At 48.1% G+C, this 18,834-nt stretch overlaps 1 protein-coding gene across 1 annotated transcript in view; it reads right to left on the bottom strand.

Moving 5' to 3' along the window:
* LOC120062166 (extensin-3-like) overlaps positions 1–4,228 on the bottom strand; it is a 15,314-nt gene extending 11,086 nt beyond the window's left edge. Inside the window, exon 1 of the mRNA XM_039011972.1 lies at positions 2,897–4,228. Coding sequence (XP_038867900.1) covers positions 2,897–4,228 — 1,332 coding nt within the window. The remainder of the gene's footprint in view (positions 1–2,896) is intronic.
* Between the last annotated feature and the right edge of the window lie 14,606 nt (positions 4,229–18,834).

Raw genomic sequence — 18,834 nt, 5'->3', positions numbered from 1 at the left:
CAGAAGCAGCGGAGTAGTTCCAGTTTGAGAGTTGTGTGAGTTCCAGTTAGAAACAGTATGTAGTTCCAGTAGAACTAGTATGTGTAGTTCCAGTTAGAACAGTAGTGTGAGTTCCAGTTAGAACGTATTGTTATTCCAGTTAAGAACAGTAGTGTGTAGTTCCAGTTAGAACAGTATGTGTCTTTCCAGTTAAACAGTAGTGTGTAGTTCCAGTTAGAACAGTTAAGTGTGTAGTCCCAGTTAACAGTAGTGTATTTCCAGTTAGAACAGTAGTGTGTAGTTCCAGAGTTAGAACAGTATTGTGTGTTCCAGACTTAGAAAGTAGTGTGTAGTTCACGTAGAACAGTAGTGTTAGTTCCAGTTAGAACAGTAGTGTGTAGTTCCAGGAGTTAGAACAGTAGTGTGTAGTTCCAGTTAGAACAGTAGTGTGTAGTTCCAGTTAGAACAGTAGTGTGTAGTTCCAGTTAGAACAGTAGTGTGTAGTTCCAGGAGTTAGAACAGTAGTGTGTAGTTCCAGTTAGAACAGTAGTGTGTAGTTCCAGTTAAACAGTATGTGTATTTCCAGTAGAACAGTAGGCGTTAGTTCCAGTTAGAACAGTAGTGTGTAGTTCCAGTTAGAACAGTAGTGTGTAGTTCCGTTTAAACACAGTAGTGTGTAGTTCCAGTTAGAACAGTGAGTGTGTAAGTTCCGGAGTTGAACAGTAGTGTGTAGTTTCCAGTTAGAACAGTAGTGTATAGTTCCAGTTAGAACAGTAGAGTGTGTAGTTCCAGTTAGAACAGTAGTGTGTAGTTCCATTTAGAACAGTATGTGTGTTCAGTTAGAACAGTAGTGTGTAGTTCCAGTTAGAACAGTAGTGTGTAGTTCCAGTTAGAACAGTAGTGTGTAGTTCCAGTTAGAACAGTAGTGTGTAGTTCCAGTTAGAACAGTAGTGTGTAGTTCCAGTTAGAACAGTAGTGTGTAGTTCCAGTTAGAACAGTAGGTGTAGTTCCAGTTAGAACAGTATGTGTAGTTCCAGTTAGAACAGTAGTGTTAGTTCCAGTTAAACATAGTGTGTAGTTCCAGTTAGAACAGTAGTGTGTAGTTCCAGGAGTTAGAACAGTAGTGTGTAGTTCCAGTTAGAACAGTAGTGTGTAGTTCCAGGACTTAGAACAGTAGTGTGTAGTTCCAGTTAGAACAGTAGTGTGTAGTTCCAGTTAGAACAGTAGTGTGTAGTTCCAGTTAGAACAGTAGTGTGTAGTTCCAGTTAGAACAGTAGTGTGTAGTTCCAGTTAGAACAGTAGTGTGTAGTTCCAGTTAGAACAGATGTGTGTTCCAGGAGTTGAACGTAGTGTGTAGTTCCAGTTAGAACAGTAGTGTGTAGTTCCAGTTAGAACAGTAGTGTGTAGTTCCAGGACTTAGAACAGTAGTGTGTAGTTCCACGTTCCACGTTCAACTACCACCAAGATACTGCTGAATGTAGTTCAACCACCACCAAGATACTGCTGAATGTAATTCAACTACCACCAAGATACTGCTGAATATAGTTAAATTACTAGTTGAACTACATATAGTTCACTTCTCCCAGTCACTGCTGAAGAGACCAGATTATGCTGCATTCTCCCTTTCTATTATCAATCGATAAAGGTCAGCCTTTTAGACTGGAGAGCGAGTGAGACCAAAACAGAGAAAGAGAGACAGGGGTGGTGAGAGAGAGAGAGAGAGAGAGAGAGAGAGAGAGAGAGGGGGCAAAGAAAGGGAGGGAGACAGAGAGAGAGTAGGTAGTGAGAGAGAGAGAAGTAATCTGGGTATCTGTGACAGGTGAGTCAGAGGGGGACTGGGGAAGGGAGGGAGGAGGGGGAGAGTCTGAGAGGCAGACTCTGATGCTCCTTCACCTCCTCTGTCTCCCTCCCCCACCTGCTCACCACTCCCCTCATCATCTCCCCTCCTTTTCAACCATTTCCCCCCTCTCCTAGTCCTTCACCTCCTCTCTCCCCCTCCTTCCTCCCCCCTCCCCATCTTGCTCATTCCCCCCTCCTCCTCCCCCATCTCCCCTTTCCTGTTCCTTCATCCCCCTCGCCCTCCCCCATCTTGCTCCTTCACCCCACTCCTCCCTCGTCTTCCCACCTTCTCCTTCACCCCCCTTCCCACCTTCTCCCCCCTCCTGCTACTTCACCCCCCCCCATAGATTGATAAGGCTGCTCCTGCCTCTGTGCTCCTCCTGGTCGTTGCCACGGCGATAACAGACCAGCTAGATGTCAAGCTGTTATCTCCTTGATTTTGACATTCACCTCATATAAAGTTACATGGGTACTACTGGGAAAAAATGTGTGTGTGTGTTTAACAAAGCAGCAATCTTTCCTCTCTGTCTGTGAGAACAGCACAGTGTCAAGAGTGGGGAAGTGGAGTGGTGAAGAGGAGTGGTGAAGAAGAGTGGTGAAGAAGAGTGGTGAAGAAGAGTGGTGAAGAAGAGTGGTGAAGAAGAGTGGTGAAGAAGAGTGGCGAAGAAGAGTGGCAAAGAAGAGTGGTGTAGGAGTGGTGTAGGAGTGGTATAGGAGTGGTGAAGAGGAGGGGTGAAGGAGAGGGGTGAAGGAGAGGGGTGAAGGAGGGGTGAAGAGGAGTAGTGAAGGAGAGGGGGAGGTGAAGAGTGGGAGAGAGGGTGAAGGGGGTGAAGGAAGGGGTGAAGAGGAGTGTGAAGAGGTGGTGAAAGGGTGGTGGGGGTGGTGGGGGGGTGGGTGGTGGGGGTGGTGGGGAGTGGTGGTGAAGAGGAGGAGTGGTGGAGGAGTGGTGAAGGAGTGGTGAAGCAGAGGGGTGAAGAGGAGTGGTGAAGAGGAGGGGTGAAGAGGAGGGGGAGGATGGGGGGGTGAGGGGAGTGGTGAGAGGAGGGGTGGAGTGGGAGGGGTGCAGGTGCGTGGTGACGGAGGGGTGAGATGTGGTGCGGGAGGATGGTGGGGGAGTGGTGGAGAGGAGTGGTGGGGAGTGGTGGGGGTGGTGAGGGGGTGTGGGGGCGTGGTGCGGGGTGGTGGTGGGGGGGTGCAGGGCGGGTGCCGGGGCGTGGTGAGGGGGTGGTGCGTGGGGGATTGGTGGGGTGGGTGAGGTGAGTGCGTGGGGGTGCGTGGTGCCGGGGCGTTGGTGAGGGCGTGGTGGTGGCGGGGTAGTGGCGGGGTGCAGCTGTAGGTGCCAGGGCGTGGTGCGTGCGTGGTGCGTGGGCGGTGTGCCCTGGTGAGCGGGTGGATGCTGCCGGGTTCCGGGCGTGGTGCCGCTGGTGGGTGCCGGGGGTGTTGCGTGGTGTGAGCGTGGATGCCGGCGTGGTGCGCGGGCGTGTGCCGCGGCGGAGGTGCCGGGGTGGTGCGCTACGTGGTGGCGGTGTGCCGTGCGTGGTGCCGGGTGGTGCGTGCTGGTGCCGCTGCGTGTTTGGGGGGTGGTGCTACGCGTGTGCCGCGCGTTGTGACAGGCGTGGTGACCGGCGCGTGGTGAGCGGACGTGGTGCCGCGTGGGTGCGAGGGTGGGCGGCGGGTGGTGGCGTGGTGGCGGCGTAGGTGCCGCGTGGTGCGGGTGGTGCGACGGCGAGCTGGTGCAGCGCGTGGTGGCCGGCGTGTGCCGCGGGGGCGTGGTGGGGCGTAGGTGGCGTGGTGCGCGCGTGGTGCCGCGGACGTGGTGAGGCGGGGTGCGGGTGTGTGTGGTGCCGACGCGGTGAAGATGGGCGGGTGGTGGCGCGTGGTGGGGGGTGCGGCGTGGTGCGCGGCGTGGTGGCTGGGGTGGTGCGTGGGAGGTGGATGGGTGCTCGCGTGGGTCGGGTGGTGCGGGAGTAGGTGGAGGAGAGTGGTGAGCGGCGTGGTGGCGGGGTGCGGCGTGATGGGGGGGTGCGTGGCGGGTGGCGTGGGGTGCGTGGTGCAGGCGTGGGCCGGGGTCGTGGTGCGGTTGGTGGCCGGCGTGGTGCGCGGCGGTAGTGGTGCGCGTGTCGTTGAGAGTGTGCGGGGATGGTCGGCGTGGTGAGCGGCTTGTGTCGACGGCATGGATGCGCGGTTGGTGGCCGACGGCGTGCCGCGGACGGCGTGGTGGACGCGTGGTGCGTGGTGGGGCGGGGTGCCTCGGCGGCGTGGTGCCCCGGTGGGTGCGGGGTGTGCCGGCGGATGGAGCGAGGGAGGTGTTAGCGTGGTGGCGGGGGTGGCGGACGGGGTGGTGGAGGAGGGGTGAAGTGGGCTGGCTACTATCATTGCTACGGTTCAATGTGAGACACATCTGTTCCATGGTTTAATAGTCATTTTAAATCATTCAAATAGGAGGAAGAAAAAGTATATATGTATATATATATATTTTTTTTAAGAGGACCATGGCAACACATCATGAATTTGAATTGTGTGAGGATGGCGACTGACTGAATGTGCTTGTTGGTTTAAGCTTGCCTAAACAGTAGCATGTCCAATATGAGCATCCTCCATTTGCAAAACATTCATTTCCCTCTGCCTAATCTCACCTTCACAGTCTCTCTGAAGTGGCTAAGCAGAGTTTGTGTTGTGGCTGGAGGCTACAGGGAGGTTGTTATGATTACAGTAGTGTGTTGTGGCTGGAGGCTTCAGGGAGGTCGTTATGATTACAGTAGTGTGTTGTGGCTGGAGGCTTCAGGGAGGTCGTTATGATTACAGTAGTGTGTTTGTGGCTGAGGCTTCAGGGAGGTTGTTTATTACAGTAGTGTGTTTGTGCTGGAGGCTTCAGGGGGGTCGTTATGATTACAGTAGTGTGTTGTGGCTGGAGGCTTCAGGGAGGTTGTTATGATTAAGTAGTGTGTTGTGGCTGGAGGCTTCAGGGAGTTCGTTATGATTACAGTAGTGTGTTGTGGCTGGAGGCTTCAGGGAGGTCGTTATGATTACAGTAGTGTGTTGTGGCGGAGGCTTCAGGAGGTTGTTATGATTACAGTAGTGTGTTGTGGCTGGAGGCTTCAGGAGGTCGTTATGATTACAGTAGTGTGTTGTGGCTGGAGGCTTCAGGGAGGTCGTTATATTACAGTAGTGTGTTGTGGCTGGAGGCTTCAGGAGGTCGTTATGATTACAGTAGTGTGTTGTGGCTGGAGGCTTCAGGAGGTCGTTATGATTACAGTAGTGTGTTGTGGCTGGAGGCTTCAGGGAGGTTGTTATGATTACAGTAGTGTGTTGTGGCTGGAGGCTTCAGGGAGGTCGTTATGATTACAGTAGTGTGTTGTGGCTGGAGGCTTCAGGGAGGTTGTTATGATTACAGTAGTGTGTTGTGGCTGGAGGCTTCAGGGAGGTCGTTATGATTACAGTAGTGTGTTGTGGCTGGAGGCTTCAGGGAGGTTGTTATGATTACAGTAGTGTGTTGTGGCTGGAGGCTTCAGGGAGGTCGTTATGATTACAGTAGTGTGTTGTGGCTGGAGGCTTCAGGGAGGTTGTTATGATTACAGTAGTGTGTTGTGGCTGGAGGCTTCAGGAGTCGTTATATTACAGTATTGTGTTGTGGCTGGAGGCTTCAGGAGGTTGTTATGATTACAGTAGTGTGTTGTGGCTGGAGGCTTCAGGGAGGTCGTTATGATTACAGTAGTGTGTTGTGGCTGGAGGCTTCAGGAGGTCGTTTGATTACAGTAGTGTGTTGTGGCTGGAGGCTTCAGGGAGGTCGTTATGATTACAGTAGTGTGTTGTGGCTGGAGGCTTCAGGGATCGTTATGATTACAGTAGTGTGTTGTGGCTGGAGGCTTCAGGGAGGTCGTTATGATTACAGTAGTGTGTTGTGGCTGGAGGCTTCAGGGAGGTTGTTATGATTACAGTAGTGTCGTGTCTTTGACTATGCCAGATTAATTGCTATGACATGCTATTCTATAAAATAATTTCTCCGTAATTAATATTACCTGATTGAACTAATCATGTAAATATTAATTAACTAGGAGAGACACCACGAAAGAATATTATAGAGCTGTTATCTTTCGAGTAAACTCTTAAGATTTAGTAAGATTTTACATCCATAGCAATCACATTAATCGTCAGTTTATTCAGTCTCATCTGAAAGTTTTAAGTTGAAATCATTGATTATCTGCAAGAATCCTGGCTAACAAGTTGAATCAGCAATACAAAATTGGGTTTAATTATTTATTTACTAAATACCTAACTAATCACACAGAATCACACATATACAATTAAATCATAACTTGATTACAAAGTGCCGTCATACAGAAAAACGTCCCTAGCGGGCGGAATAGATATGATAGCTTGTTACACAAAGAAAAGGGGCGGGATTTTAGTGAAAGAGCGGGAGACCGGAACAGAGGCGAAGCTGTGCTATCGTAAATACAGTATCTTATGCATTCTAAATTACCGCCCATTTGAAGAAGGAAAATGCAATAAATATTTACTCTGAGCTGCGCTTCAGTAGGTTGGTGGTAGATGGACCGTGTCGCCAACCCGAGTCCTCTGTCCTTTGAAGAATGTCTCTGGTGCCTTACTGGATACGTTGGAGTAACGTTGTGTGTAGTAGACGGGATACTCGGACTGTCCTTCCTAACCTGCGTTTGTAGCAGCTGTTGCTAACTCAACGGCTAGGAGATATCACTTCTGTAGTGAATACGAGTTCAAAGTTCATACCATTCACAATCAAAGTCCATGCTGCTGTTGGCTTAGTTCTGTAGTTATTATCTGAACCATTCTGACACCGGATCGTCATCCTAGCGTACCCGGAACAGAAAGTTATATTTTTGTCAATGGCTTTTATAGTGGAGGGAGAGGGGTGTGTCTGAAAAGTCTATTACCCATGTCTCTTCACAGGGGCGGGCCCCTAGTTGAGCAGAAGCCCAAACTTATGAAAACACAAATCTCTCATTTGGAAGCTAAAATTAAATTTCATCTCTTCACAAATAATTTCATATTCAAACATTTGAATTAAACAACAATTCCATGTGAATCCGATACCTCTGACGTTTAGACTTTCCACAGTAGAGTTTATGTCATTCTATCATTGATGAGAATGTGTCAGAGGGCAACCGAACTGACATAATATACCTTAAGTACCACCGCATATGTTCAGTTGGTCGGATTACCAGAATATAGTTCATTTCCCCCCACTTCTGATGTTCCCAGAATCTCTATGTTAACCAAGGGGTTTTCTTAGGTCACATCAGTTATAGTAGGGAGAGAGAAAAAGGGGGAAAGAGGTATTTATGACTGTCATAAACCTACCCCCACTGCCAACGTCATGACAGTAGTATGTTGTGGCTGGAGGCTTCAGGGAGGTCGTTATGATTGCAGTAGTTTGTTAGTCATGTCATGGAGCCACATGGTCTCTCTTTGAGGTGATTGTGGACTGCTTTGGGCCATAGGGCTCTGGTCAAAAGTAGTGCACAATATAGGTGGGCTGTGGTCAAAAGTAGTGCACTATATAGGGGGGCTGTGGTCAAAAGTAGTGCACTATGTAGGGGGGCTCTGGTCTAAAGTAGTGCACTATGTAGGGAATAGGGTACCATTTGGGACATAGATAATTCTGTAAACATAACCAGTTTGGCCCAGTAACAGCGCTCTCTTTCTCGCTCTCGCTCTCTCTTTCCTCTTCTCTCCTTTCCTGTCTGTTCCATTCAACCACTAAACCACAGGACGGATACTTGGAAACAGAATGCAGTATCTTTCCACGTAAAATACAGAAAAAGACCAGTAGTCTTAATACTTAATAAGATGAACTCACAGCACAGTCCACGCATGCTCTGAGACACACCTTCTCTTTATGTCGACGCATCACAAAGTTGGACAGAGGGAGCATCATGAAACACTGTATTTGGAGTGACTTTGCTCGTCAGAATTAAATTCACTTTTACATTACATTTACATTTAAGTCATTTAGCAGACGCTCTTATCCAGAGCGACTTACAAATTGGAAAGTTCATACATATTCATCCTGGTCCCCCCGTGGGGAATGAACCCACAACCCTGGCGTTGCAAGCGCCATGCTCTACCAACTGAGCCACACGGGACCACATGAAAGTAGGTGTTTACTTTTTATAAGCTCGGGCAGCTTCTCTTTAAGGATGCACAACCAGCACCACCACCAGCACCACCAGCACCACCCCCACCATCACCACCACATCACCACCATCACCCCCACCACCACCCCCTCCATCACCACCACCCCCACCATCACCATCATATCACCAGCACCACCAGCACCACCACCACCACCACCACCCCCACAGCACCAGCACATCACCAGCACCACCAGCACCACCACCACCACCCCCACCAGCACCAGCACATCACCACCATATCACCAGCATCACCACCACCACCCCCACCATCACCACCACATCACCACCACCACCCCCACCATCACCACCACATCACCACCATCACCCCCACCACCCCCTCCATCACCACCACCCCCACCATCACCATCATATCACCAGCACCACCAGCACCAGCACCAGCACCACCACCACCACCCCCACCAGCACATCACCAGCACCACCACCAGCACCACCACCACCACCCCCACCATCACCACCACATCACCACCATCACCCCCACCACCACCCCCTCCATCACCACCACCCCCACCATCACCATCATATCACCAGCACCACCACCACCAGCACCACCACCACCACCACCACCCCCACCAGCACCAGCATATCACCAGCACCACCACCACCACCACCACCACCCCCACCATCACCATCACATCACCAGCACCGGCACCACCACCACCACCACCACCACCACCACCACCAGCACCACCACCACCACCCCCACCACCACCACCACCACCACCACCACCACCACCCCACCATCACCACCACATCACCAGCAACACCACCACCACCCCCACCACCACCACCACCACCACCCCCACCATCACCACCACATCACCAGCACCACCACCACCACCCCCACCATCACATCACCAGCACCGGCACCACCACCACCACCACCACCACCACCACCACCACCACCACCACCCCACCAGCACCACCACATCACCAGCAACACCACCACCACCACCACCACCACCCCCACCATCAGCACCACCACCACCACCCCCACCATCACCACCACATCACCACCATCACCCCCACCACCACCCCCTCCATCACCATCACCACCACCCTCACCCCCACCACCACCACCACCCTCCACACCCCCCTCTATTACGGAAGTAATTCATATTTTAATTCAGAGCTTGAGCCTATGATTAATAAAATTAAACTGAGAGACGTAAGCTTGACATGGTGTTCTGCCCCCAGTAAGGCCTGCGAGAGCAGAGAAAGAGGGCAGAATCACTCAGGACTGGGGAACAGTATTGAGCTTGCTAATGTCTCAAATGGTACCCTATTCCCTATGTAGTGCACTACTTTTGACCAAAGTCCATTGCGCTATGTAGGGGCTAGAGTGCCGTCCTGCCATCCTGTACCTGTAATTAACAGTGTTACTTCGACACAGTCTGCATCTGGGTCTTATCTTTATCCTGATAAAATTAACCTTAAAAATATGTTATTGACGAAACATAGTTATTTAGATTCAGGCTTTCCCTTCTTTTGAAAGGAGTTCAAGGAAAAGGAGGTATTTCTTTACTGTCCTCTGCCAGATTGGAATACTTCACGGCTCACACAACAGACGATAACACTGTTGTTGTTTCTCACACTCTCTCTCTTACTCACGTTGCTGTGGCAGTTTGTTTTCTTGTGAGAACTCACGGGCCTATATCTGTGAAATTGGAAGTGGTCTTGTCAGGCATTTGGCTGTTACAGCCGCTCTGAATTTCCCATTGCAGTCAATACTGGGTTAGGCTGAGGGGAAATGGCTAGTCGAGAGGAAGAGCTGTGAAGCATGAACGAATGGCCTAACTGTCCTCCTTCTTGAGGGAGAGAGAGAGAGAGAGAGCGCAAAGCAGGGGGGAGTGAGGGAAAGAGAGCAGAGAAAGATAGAAGTAGGGAGTGCTCTGGAGATGGAGACGGAGAGAGACAGAGAGAGAGCGAAGGAGAGAGCCGGAGATAGAGACAGAAAAAGAGAGCGAGAGAGAGCGAGTGAAGGAGAGAGGGATAGCAGAGAGGGAGAGAGAAGAGAGAGAGAGCAGAGAGGGAGAGAAAGAAGAGTGTATTCACCATAGTTTGCTCCAAGACATCTTGAATGCAGCACAATGAGTGTCTGAGGGTGGGTGTGTGGGTCCTCCAAGACGTCTTGAATGCAGCACAATGAGTGTCTGAGGGTGGGTGTGTGGGTCCTCCAAAACGTCTTGAAGGCAGCACAATGAACCCATTAACTCCATGTGTTGTCAGACTCAACCTTTCAGGGTGTTTTTGATAAAGGTGTAATTGACATTTAAAAATATTGTTTTAGCCAGCAGAAATAAAACAAAATATATTAAAGTACTCGACAGAAACATTATTTGCTTATCCATGTTTCAAGGGTATCCAAGAAGATCATTGAACACTTTATGTATTGTGAATTTGTCTATCAACAACATGATCAAAAACATAATCAACAACATGATCGACATTCTTGCTGTACTGTATGTGCTGTTTTCCATTGTGTTCACGGCTCCAGTCTCTGTGTCCCAAATGGCACTCTATTCCCTATATAGTGCACTACTGTTAACCAGAGCCCTAAAGTGCTGCACTATACAGGCAGGAATAGGCTGCAATTTGGGAAGCATGCTCTCTGAAAAAACGTAGTTATGTTAACATGTTACTGAAGAGGTTTTTCTGCAGTGTGTTTGTAAGGCAGGTTACTGAAGAGGTTTTTCTGCAGTGTGTTTGTAAGGCAGGTTACTGAAGAGGTTTTTCTGCAGTGTGTTTGTAAGGCAGGTTACTGAAGAGGTTTTTCTGCAGTGTGTTTGTAAGGCAGGTTACTGAAGAGGTTTTTCTGCAGTGTGTTTGTAAGGCAGGTTACTGAAGAGGTTTTTCTGCAGTGTGTTTGTAAGGCAGGTTACTGAAGAGGTTTTTCTGCAGTGTGTTTGTAAGGCAGGTTACTGAAGAGGTTTTTCTGCAGTGTGTTTGTAAGGCAGGTTACTGAAGAGGTTTTTCTGCAGTGTGTTTGTAAGGCAGGTTACTGAAGAGGTTTTTCTGCAGTGTGTTTGTAAGGCAGGTTACTGAAGAGGTTTTTCTGCAGTGTGTCTCTGTCATGTTACTGAAGAGGTGTGTTTATAAGTCTCTCAGTATGTCACTACAGTAACTTTTGGCCAGTTTACAGTTTAGCCGACACTCTTATCCATAACAACTTACATTAGCAATTAGGGTTAAGTGCCTTGCTCAAGGGCACACTGACAGATTTTTCACCTAGTCGGCTCAGGGAATCAAACCAGCAACCGTTTGCTTACTGGCTCAATGCTCTTAACCACTAGACTACCTTCAGCTGGCGGACAGCTAAGTCAACACAGAGGATTTCAAAATAGATATATGTGTGTGTGTGGGGGGAAGGGGGGTGGAGAATATCTCAGGGCTCAGTAAGTTTGGTTTCCCCTCCATAGCACATCTGTCACGATCGTCTTCGGGTGAAAGAGAGGACCAAGGCGCAGCGTGATATAAATACATTCTGTATTTATTTAAGAAAGACGAAGAAAACTAACACAAACTAAACAACGACCGTGAAGCTATACAAAACAAATAAGTGCAGCCACTGGCAACTTACACATAGACAATTACCCACAACCTACCTAATGACTATGGCTGCCTAAATATGGCTCCCAATCAGAGACAACGATAGACAGCTGTCTCTAATCAATCTAGGCAACCATAGACTTACATAAACACCTACACTGAACACAACCCCATGAACTCTACAAAAACCCCTAGATAATACAAACACCCTAGACTAGACAAAAACACACAAACATCCCCCCTGTCACACCCTGATCTAACTAAAATAATAAAGAAAACAAAGATAACTAAGGCCAGGGCGTGACAACATCACATGTCTGTTGGATTTGTGTCTGTTAGAAGGAGTGCTCTATCGGTTTTCATGTGTACAGCACTATGGCCTGGTACACACTCAGGTTGTACAGAGAAGGAAGAGGGGGAGGGAGGAGGATGTGGAGGAGGAGAGGAATATTGGGAGAGGAGGGGAGAAGAAGAGGAGGGGAGAGAAAGAGGAACCACACTACAATAATATATAATTAGTCATTTCAGTGGAGTGGTGCTGCAGAGCTGCTGACATCATCCTAGTGGAGACCCTCAGTGTAGGGAGAGTGCAGTAGTACCTAACAATACACAGCAATACACACAATACATACACATCTAAAGTACAGTAATGGAATTAAAAATATATAAATATTTGGACGAGCAATGTCAGAGCGGCATAGACTAAGATACAGTAGAATAGTATAGAATACAGTATATACATATGAGATGAGTAATGCAAAATATGTCAACATTATTAAAGTGAGTAGTATTCCATTATTAAAGTGGCCATTGCTTTCAAGTCTATGTATATAGGGCAGCAGTCTCTAAGGTCCTACTGATGGCTATTTAACAGTCTATGCAGTGGCTTTAATATTATGCTCCCAATAAATTAGAATTCATAGTGGATTCTTGTCTTGACTCTTGTCTTGGATTCTTGTCTTGTACCTGAGTGGATTCTTGTCTTGTACCTGAGTGGATTCTTGTCTTGACTCTTGTCTTGTACCTGAGTGGATTCTTGTCTTGATTCTTGTCTTGTACTAGAGTGGATGACGCTACATTTATGCATTGAGTCATACAAGGATTTCCTCAAATAATGAAATTAATAAGAGAAAGAAAACAAAATTTACAACCATAAAAATGGCCTCTACTTTGAGGTAAGTACAGAGAGTGTACGTAAGTCTCAGAGCAGCAGATAGACAGATGGCTCGGAGCAGCAGATAGACAGATGTCTCACAGCGGCAGATAGACAGATGTCTCACAGCGGCAGATAGACAGATGGCTCAGAGCAGCAGATAGACAGATGGCTCAGAGCACACAGTTATGCACTTTGATGCACTTCCTATTTACAGCACAGCCTCCTCTATTGCTAGGCTCTGGGTAGATAAACCATCTCCAAAAACTACAACATTCTCCCTTACCATTTATAATGCACCCTCTCCTCTCCTTTTTGTCCCCCTCTCCCCCTCTCCTCCCCCTCTCCCCCTCTCCTCTCCTTCTCACCCCCCTCTCACCCTCTCCTTTTCATCCCCCTCCCCCTCTCCTCCCCCCTCCTCTCCTTTTCATCCCCCTCTCCCCCTCTCATTCCCCTCCCCCTCTCCTCCCCCCTCTCCTCTCCTTTTCATCCCCCTCTCCCCCTCTCCTCCCCCTCTCCTCCCCCTCTCCCCCTCTCCTCTCCTCCTCTCCCCCTCTCCCCCTCTCCTCTCCTTCTCACCCCCCTCTCACCCTCTCATCTCCTTCTCCATCTCACCCTCTCCTCCCCCATCCCCCTCTCACCCTCTCCTCTCCTTTTCATCCCCCTCTCCCCCTCTCCCCCTCTCCTCCCCCCTATCCTCTCCTTTTCATCCCCCTCTCCCTCTCTCATCCCCCTCTCCCCCTCTCCTCCCACCCTCTCCTCTCCTTTTCATCCCCTTCTCCCCCTCTCCTCCCCTTCTCCCCCTCTCCTCCTCTCCCCCTCTCCTCTCCTTCTCACCCCCCTCTCACCCTCTCATCTCCTTCTCCTCTCCATCTCACCCTCTCCTCCCCATCCCCCTCTCACCCTCTCCTCTCCTTTTCATCCCCCTCTCCCCCTCTCCTCCCACTCTCCCCCTCTCCTCTCCTCCTCTCCTCCTCTCCCGCTCTCCTCTCCTTCTCACCCCCCTCTCACCCTCTCATCTCCTTCTCCTCTCCATCTCACCCTCTCCTCCCCATCCCCCTCTCACCCTCTCCTTCTCCTCTCCAGCTCACCCTCTCCTCCCCCATCCCCCTCTCACCCTCTGCTCTCCTTCTCCTCCCCCTTTCTTCCTCTCCTATCCCCCCTCCTCTCCTTCTCATCCCCCTTTCATCTTTCCACTCCATCCTCTCCCCTATTCTCATCTCTCCTCTCCTCCTTCCCTCTTTCCCTCCACCAAAATAAGGAAACAGTTTAGAATGTGAATGCATGCTGTGTGTTTAGAATGTGAATGCATGCTGTGTGTTTAGAATGTAAATGCATGCTGTGTGTTTAGAATGTGAATGCATGCTGTGTGTTTAGAATGTGAATGCATGCTGTGTGTTTAGAATGTGAATGCATTCTGTGTGTTTAGAATGTGAATGCATGCTGTGTGTTTATAATGTGAATGCATGCTGTGTGTTTAGAATGTGAATGCATGCTGTGTGTTTAGAATGTGAATGCATTCTGTGTGTTTAGAATGTGAATGCATGCTGTGTGTTTAGAATGTGAATGCAGTCTGTGTGTTTAGAATGTGAATGCATTCTGTGTGTTTAGAATGTGAATGCATGCTGTGTGTTTAGAATGTGAATGCATGCTGTGTGTTTAGAATGTGAATGCAGTCTGTGTGTTTAGAATGTGAATGCATTCTGTGTGTTTAGAATGTGAATGCATGCTGTGTGTTTAGAATGTAAATGCATGCTGTGTGTTTAGAATGTGAATGCATTCTGTGTGTTTAGAATGTGAATGCATTCTGTGTGTTTAGAATGTGAATGCATGCTGTGTGTTTAGAATGTGAATGCATGCTGTGTGTTTAGAATATGAATGCATTCTGTGTGTTTAGAATGTGAATGCATTCTGTGTGTTTAGAATGTGAATGCATTCTGTGTGTTTAGAATGTGAATGCAGTCTGTGTGTTTAGAATGTGAATGCATGCTGTGTGTTTAGAATGTAAATGCATTCTGTGTGTTTAGAATGTGAATGCATTCTGTGTGTTTAGAATGTGAATGCATGCTGTGTGTTTAGAATGTGAATGCATGCTGTGTGTTTAGAATGTGAATGCATTCTGTGTGTTTAGAATGTGAATGCATTCTGTGTGTTTAGAATGTGAATGCATGCTGTGTGTTTAGAATGTGAATGCATGCTGTGTGTTTAGAATGTGAATGCATTCTGTGTGTTTAGAATGTGAATGCAGTCTGTGTGTTTAGAATGTGAATGCATTCTGTGTGTTTAGAATGTGAATGCATGCTGTGTGTTTAGAATGTGAATGCATGCTGTGTGTTTAGAATGTGAATGCATGCTGTGTGTTTAGAATGTGAATGCATGCTGTGTGTTTAGAATGTGAATGCATGCTGTGTGTTTAGAATGTGAATGCATTCTGTGTGTTTAGAATGTGAATGCATGCTGTGTGTTTAGAATGTGAATGCATGCTGTATGTGTTTTGCTCAAGGAGAGCGAGAGAGCGGATGTGCTTTGCTGAATAATGTGATCTGGGGGAGAACTAGGTTTGGGCTCTAGTCAGAAGTAGTGCATTAAACAAGGAATAGGGTGACATTTGGGATTCAACCTAGATTGAGAGGGGCAAACACATAGATCTATAATTGGAATCTGTTTTGTCCTGGACGTGAAGCGTTTCTAATGTCTCACCCCTACCCCCCCCTTCTCACCCATTCATCCCTCATCCTCCCCGCCTCCCCTCCTCCCGCCTCCCTCCCCTCCTCCCGCCTCTCCTCCCCTCCTCTCTCCACAGCTAACGAGAAACAAACACAAGGATAACACATCCTTCTAGCCTCCATCTGTGAATGGCTTATCCTTTAGTCCTCAGCCACACACTAAGACACAGAGTAAAAAGCTTCTGCCATGTTATTAGGAGGTGAGCTGTTTAACTGTAGCTTGGCCTAATGACCATGTTATTAGGAGGTGAGCTGTTTAACTGTGGCTTGGCCTAATGACCATGTTATTAGGAGGTGAGCTGTTTAACTGTGGCTTGGCCTAATGGCCATGTTATTAGGAGGTGAGCTGTTTAACTCCAGCTTGGCCTAATGACCATGTTATTAGGAGGTGAGCTGTTTAACTGTGGCTTGGCCTAATGACCATGTTATTAGGAGGTGAGCTGTTTAACTGTAGCTTGGCCTAATGACCATGTTATTAGGAGGTGAGCTGTTTAACTCCAGCTTGGACTAATGGCCATGTTATTAGGAGGTGAGCTGTTTAACTGTAGCTTGGCCTAATGACCATGTTATTAGGAGGTGAGCTGTTTAACTGTAGCTTGGCCTAATGACCATGTTATTAGGAGGTGAGCTGTTTAACTCCAGCTTGGCCTAATGGCCATGTTATTAGGAGGTGAGCTGTTTAACTGTAGCTTGGCCTAATGACCATGTTATTAGGAGGTGAGCTGTTTAACTGCAGCTTGGCCTAATGGCCATGTTATTAGGAGGTGAGCTGTTTAACTCCAGCTTGGCCTAATGGCCATGTTATTAGGAGGTGAGCTGTTTAACTGTGGCTTGGCCTAATGGCCATGTTATTAGGAGGTGAGCTGTTTAACTCCAGCTTGGCCTAATGGCCATGTTATTAGGAGGTGAGCTGTTTAACTCCAGCTTGGCCTAATGGCCATGTTATTAGGAGGTGAGCTGTATAACTGTGGCTTGGCCTAATGACCATGTTATTAGGAGGTGAGCTGTATAACTGTAACTTGGCCTAATGACCATGTTATTAGGAGGTGAGCTGTTTAACTGTGGCTTGGCCTAATGACCATGTTATTAGGAGGTGAGACGTATAATTGTAGTTTGTGAACTGTAGCTTGTGGACAGATGTTGCTCTCCGGTTTTGTGATGAAACAAAGGTGTTGTTGATTTTATTCTTCCTTGTGGCTTTTATGTTGTTAGGAAGAATACCAGTTGTTCTACAGCTTCAGGCTTGTTTATGGTGCCGAAGAACATGACGGACATTTTACATTTTCCCAATCAATTGTGCTATTTTGTTCGTTCTTTTGCATTATGTGTAACATATTTTTTAACATATTGTGTACATAATGTTGCTGCTACCGATTCTTATGACCGAAAATAACTTCTGGACATGAGAACAGCGATTACTCACTGCGGACTGGATGAAACTTTTCCTTTAACGAGTCCAACAAGAAGGATATCCTGCTTTCACTGGAACAGGCCCAGATCCACGCCTATTGCATGAAGAAAAAATGCAGGACTAGGGGCCGCAGATCGGGCAGCCTTCTGAGAATCCATAGGCGAGCGAGTAAACTCCCACAGCCATCCGTTCTTCTTGCTAACGTGCAATCATTGGAAAATAAAATTGAAGGTCTCGAGGTGTTGCTAGCCTGAGGTAGAGTACCTAATGATAAGCTGTAGACCACACTATCTACCAAGAGAGTTCTCATCTATATTATTCGTAGCCATCTATTTACCACCACAGCACAAAGCTGGCACCAAGACCGCTCTCAACCAACTCTATAAGGCCATAAGCAAAGAAGAAAATGCTCACCCAGAATCAGCATGACAGAGTGATCTCCAGCCTTGACCTCGTCAACACTCAAACCTGTGTTAACGAGAGAATCACTGACATGATGTCAGCTGGTCCTTTTGTGGCAGGGCTGAAATGTAGTGGAAATGTTCTTTGGGGATTCAGTTCATTTGCATGGCAAAGAGGGACTTTGCAAATAATTGCAATTCATCTGATCACTCTTCATAACATTCTGGAGTATATGCAAATTGCCATTATACTAACTGAGGCAGCAGACTGTGAAAATGTATATTTGTGTCATTCTCAAAACGTTTGGCCACGACTGTACAGTATATACATATGAGATGAGTAATGCGAGATATGTAAACATTCTTAAAGTGGCATTATTAAAGTGACTAGTGTTCCATTCATTAAAGTGGCCAATGATATCAAGTCTGTAGGTAGGCAGCAGCCTCTCTGTGCTAGTGGTGGCTGTTTAACAATCTGATGGCCTTGATATACTGTAGAAGCTGTTTTTCAATCTCTCTGTCCCAGCTTTGATGCACCTGTACTGACCTCGCCTTCTGGATGGAAACGGGGTGAACAGGCAGTGGCTCAGGTGGTTGTTGTCCTTGATGATCTTTTTTGCCTTCCTATGACATCGGGTGTTGTAGGTGTCCTGGAGGGCAGGTAGTTTGCCCCTGGTGCATTGTGCAGACCGCACCACCCTCTGTACAGCCCTGCGGTTGTGGGCGGTGCAGTTGCTATACCAGGCGGTGATACAGCCCAACAGGACACTCTCCATTGTGTATCTGTAAAAGTTAGTGAGGGTTTTCCGTGACAAGCCAAATTCTTTTAGCCTCCTGAGGTTGAAGAGGCGCTATTGCGCCTTCTTCAGCACACTGTCTGTGTGGGTGGACCATTCAGTTTGTCTGTGATATGTACACCAAGGAACTTAAAACGTTCCACCTTCTCCACTTCTGTCCCGTCGATGTGGATAGGGGGGTGCTCCCTCTGCTGTTTCCTGAAGTCCACAATCATTTATTTTGTTTTGCTGACATTGAGTGTGAGGTTATTTTCCTGACACCACACTCCGAGGGCCCTCACCTTCTCCCTGTTGGCTGTCTCGTCATTGTTGGTAATCAAGCCTACCACTGTAATGTCGTCTGCTAACTTGATGATTGAGTTGGAGGTGTGCATGGCCATGCAGTTATGGGTGATCAGGGAGTACAGGAGAGTGCTGAGAACGCACCCTTGTGGGGCCCCAGTGTTGAGGATCAGCTGAATGGAGATGTTGTTTCCTACATTCACCACCTGGGGGCGGCCCGTCAGGAAGTCCAGATTCCAGTTGCACAGGGCGGGGTCGAGACCTAGGGTCTTAAGCTTAATGATGAGTTTGGAGGGTACTATGGTGTTGAATGCTGAGCTGTAGTCAAAGAACAGCATTCTTACATAGGTATTCCTCTTGTCCAGATGGGATCGGGCAGTGTGCAGTGTGATGGCGATTGCGTCGTCTGTGGACCTTTTGGGACGGTAAGGAAATTGGAGTGGATCTAGGGTAACAGGTAGGGTGGAGGTGATATGATCCTTGACTAGTCTCTCAAAGCACTT

Source organism: Salvelinus namaycush, chromosome 17 (genome assembly GCF_016432855.1).
Source record: "Salvelinus namaycush isolate Seneca chromosome 17, SaNama_1.0, whole genome shotgun sequence".
In the NCBI taxonomy this organism is placed as follows: domain Eukaryota; kingdom Metazoa; phylum Chordata; class Actinopteri; order Salmoniformes; family Salmonidae; genus Salvelinus; species Salvelinus namaycush.
Note: the sequence above shows the minus strand (reverse complement) of the source record. Positions and strands in the feature narration are given on the sequence as shown.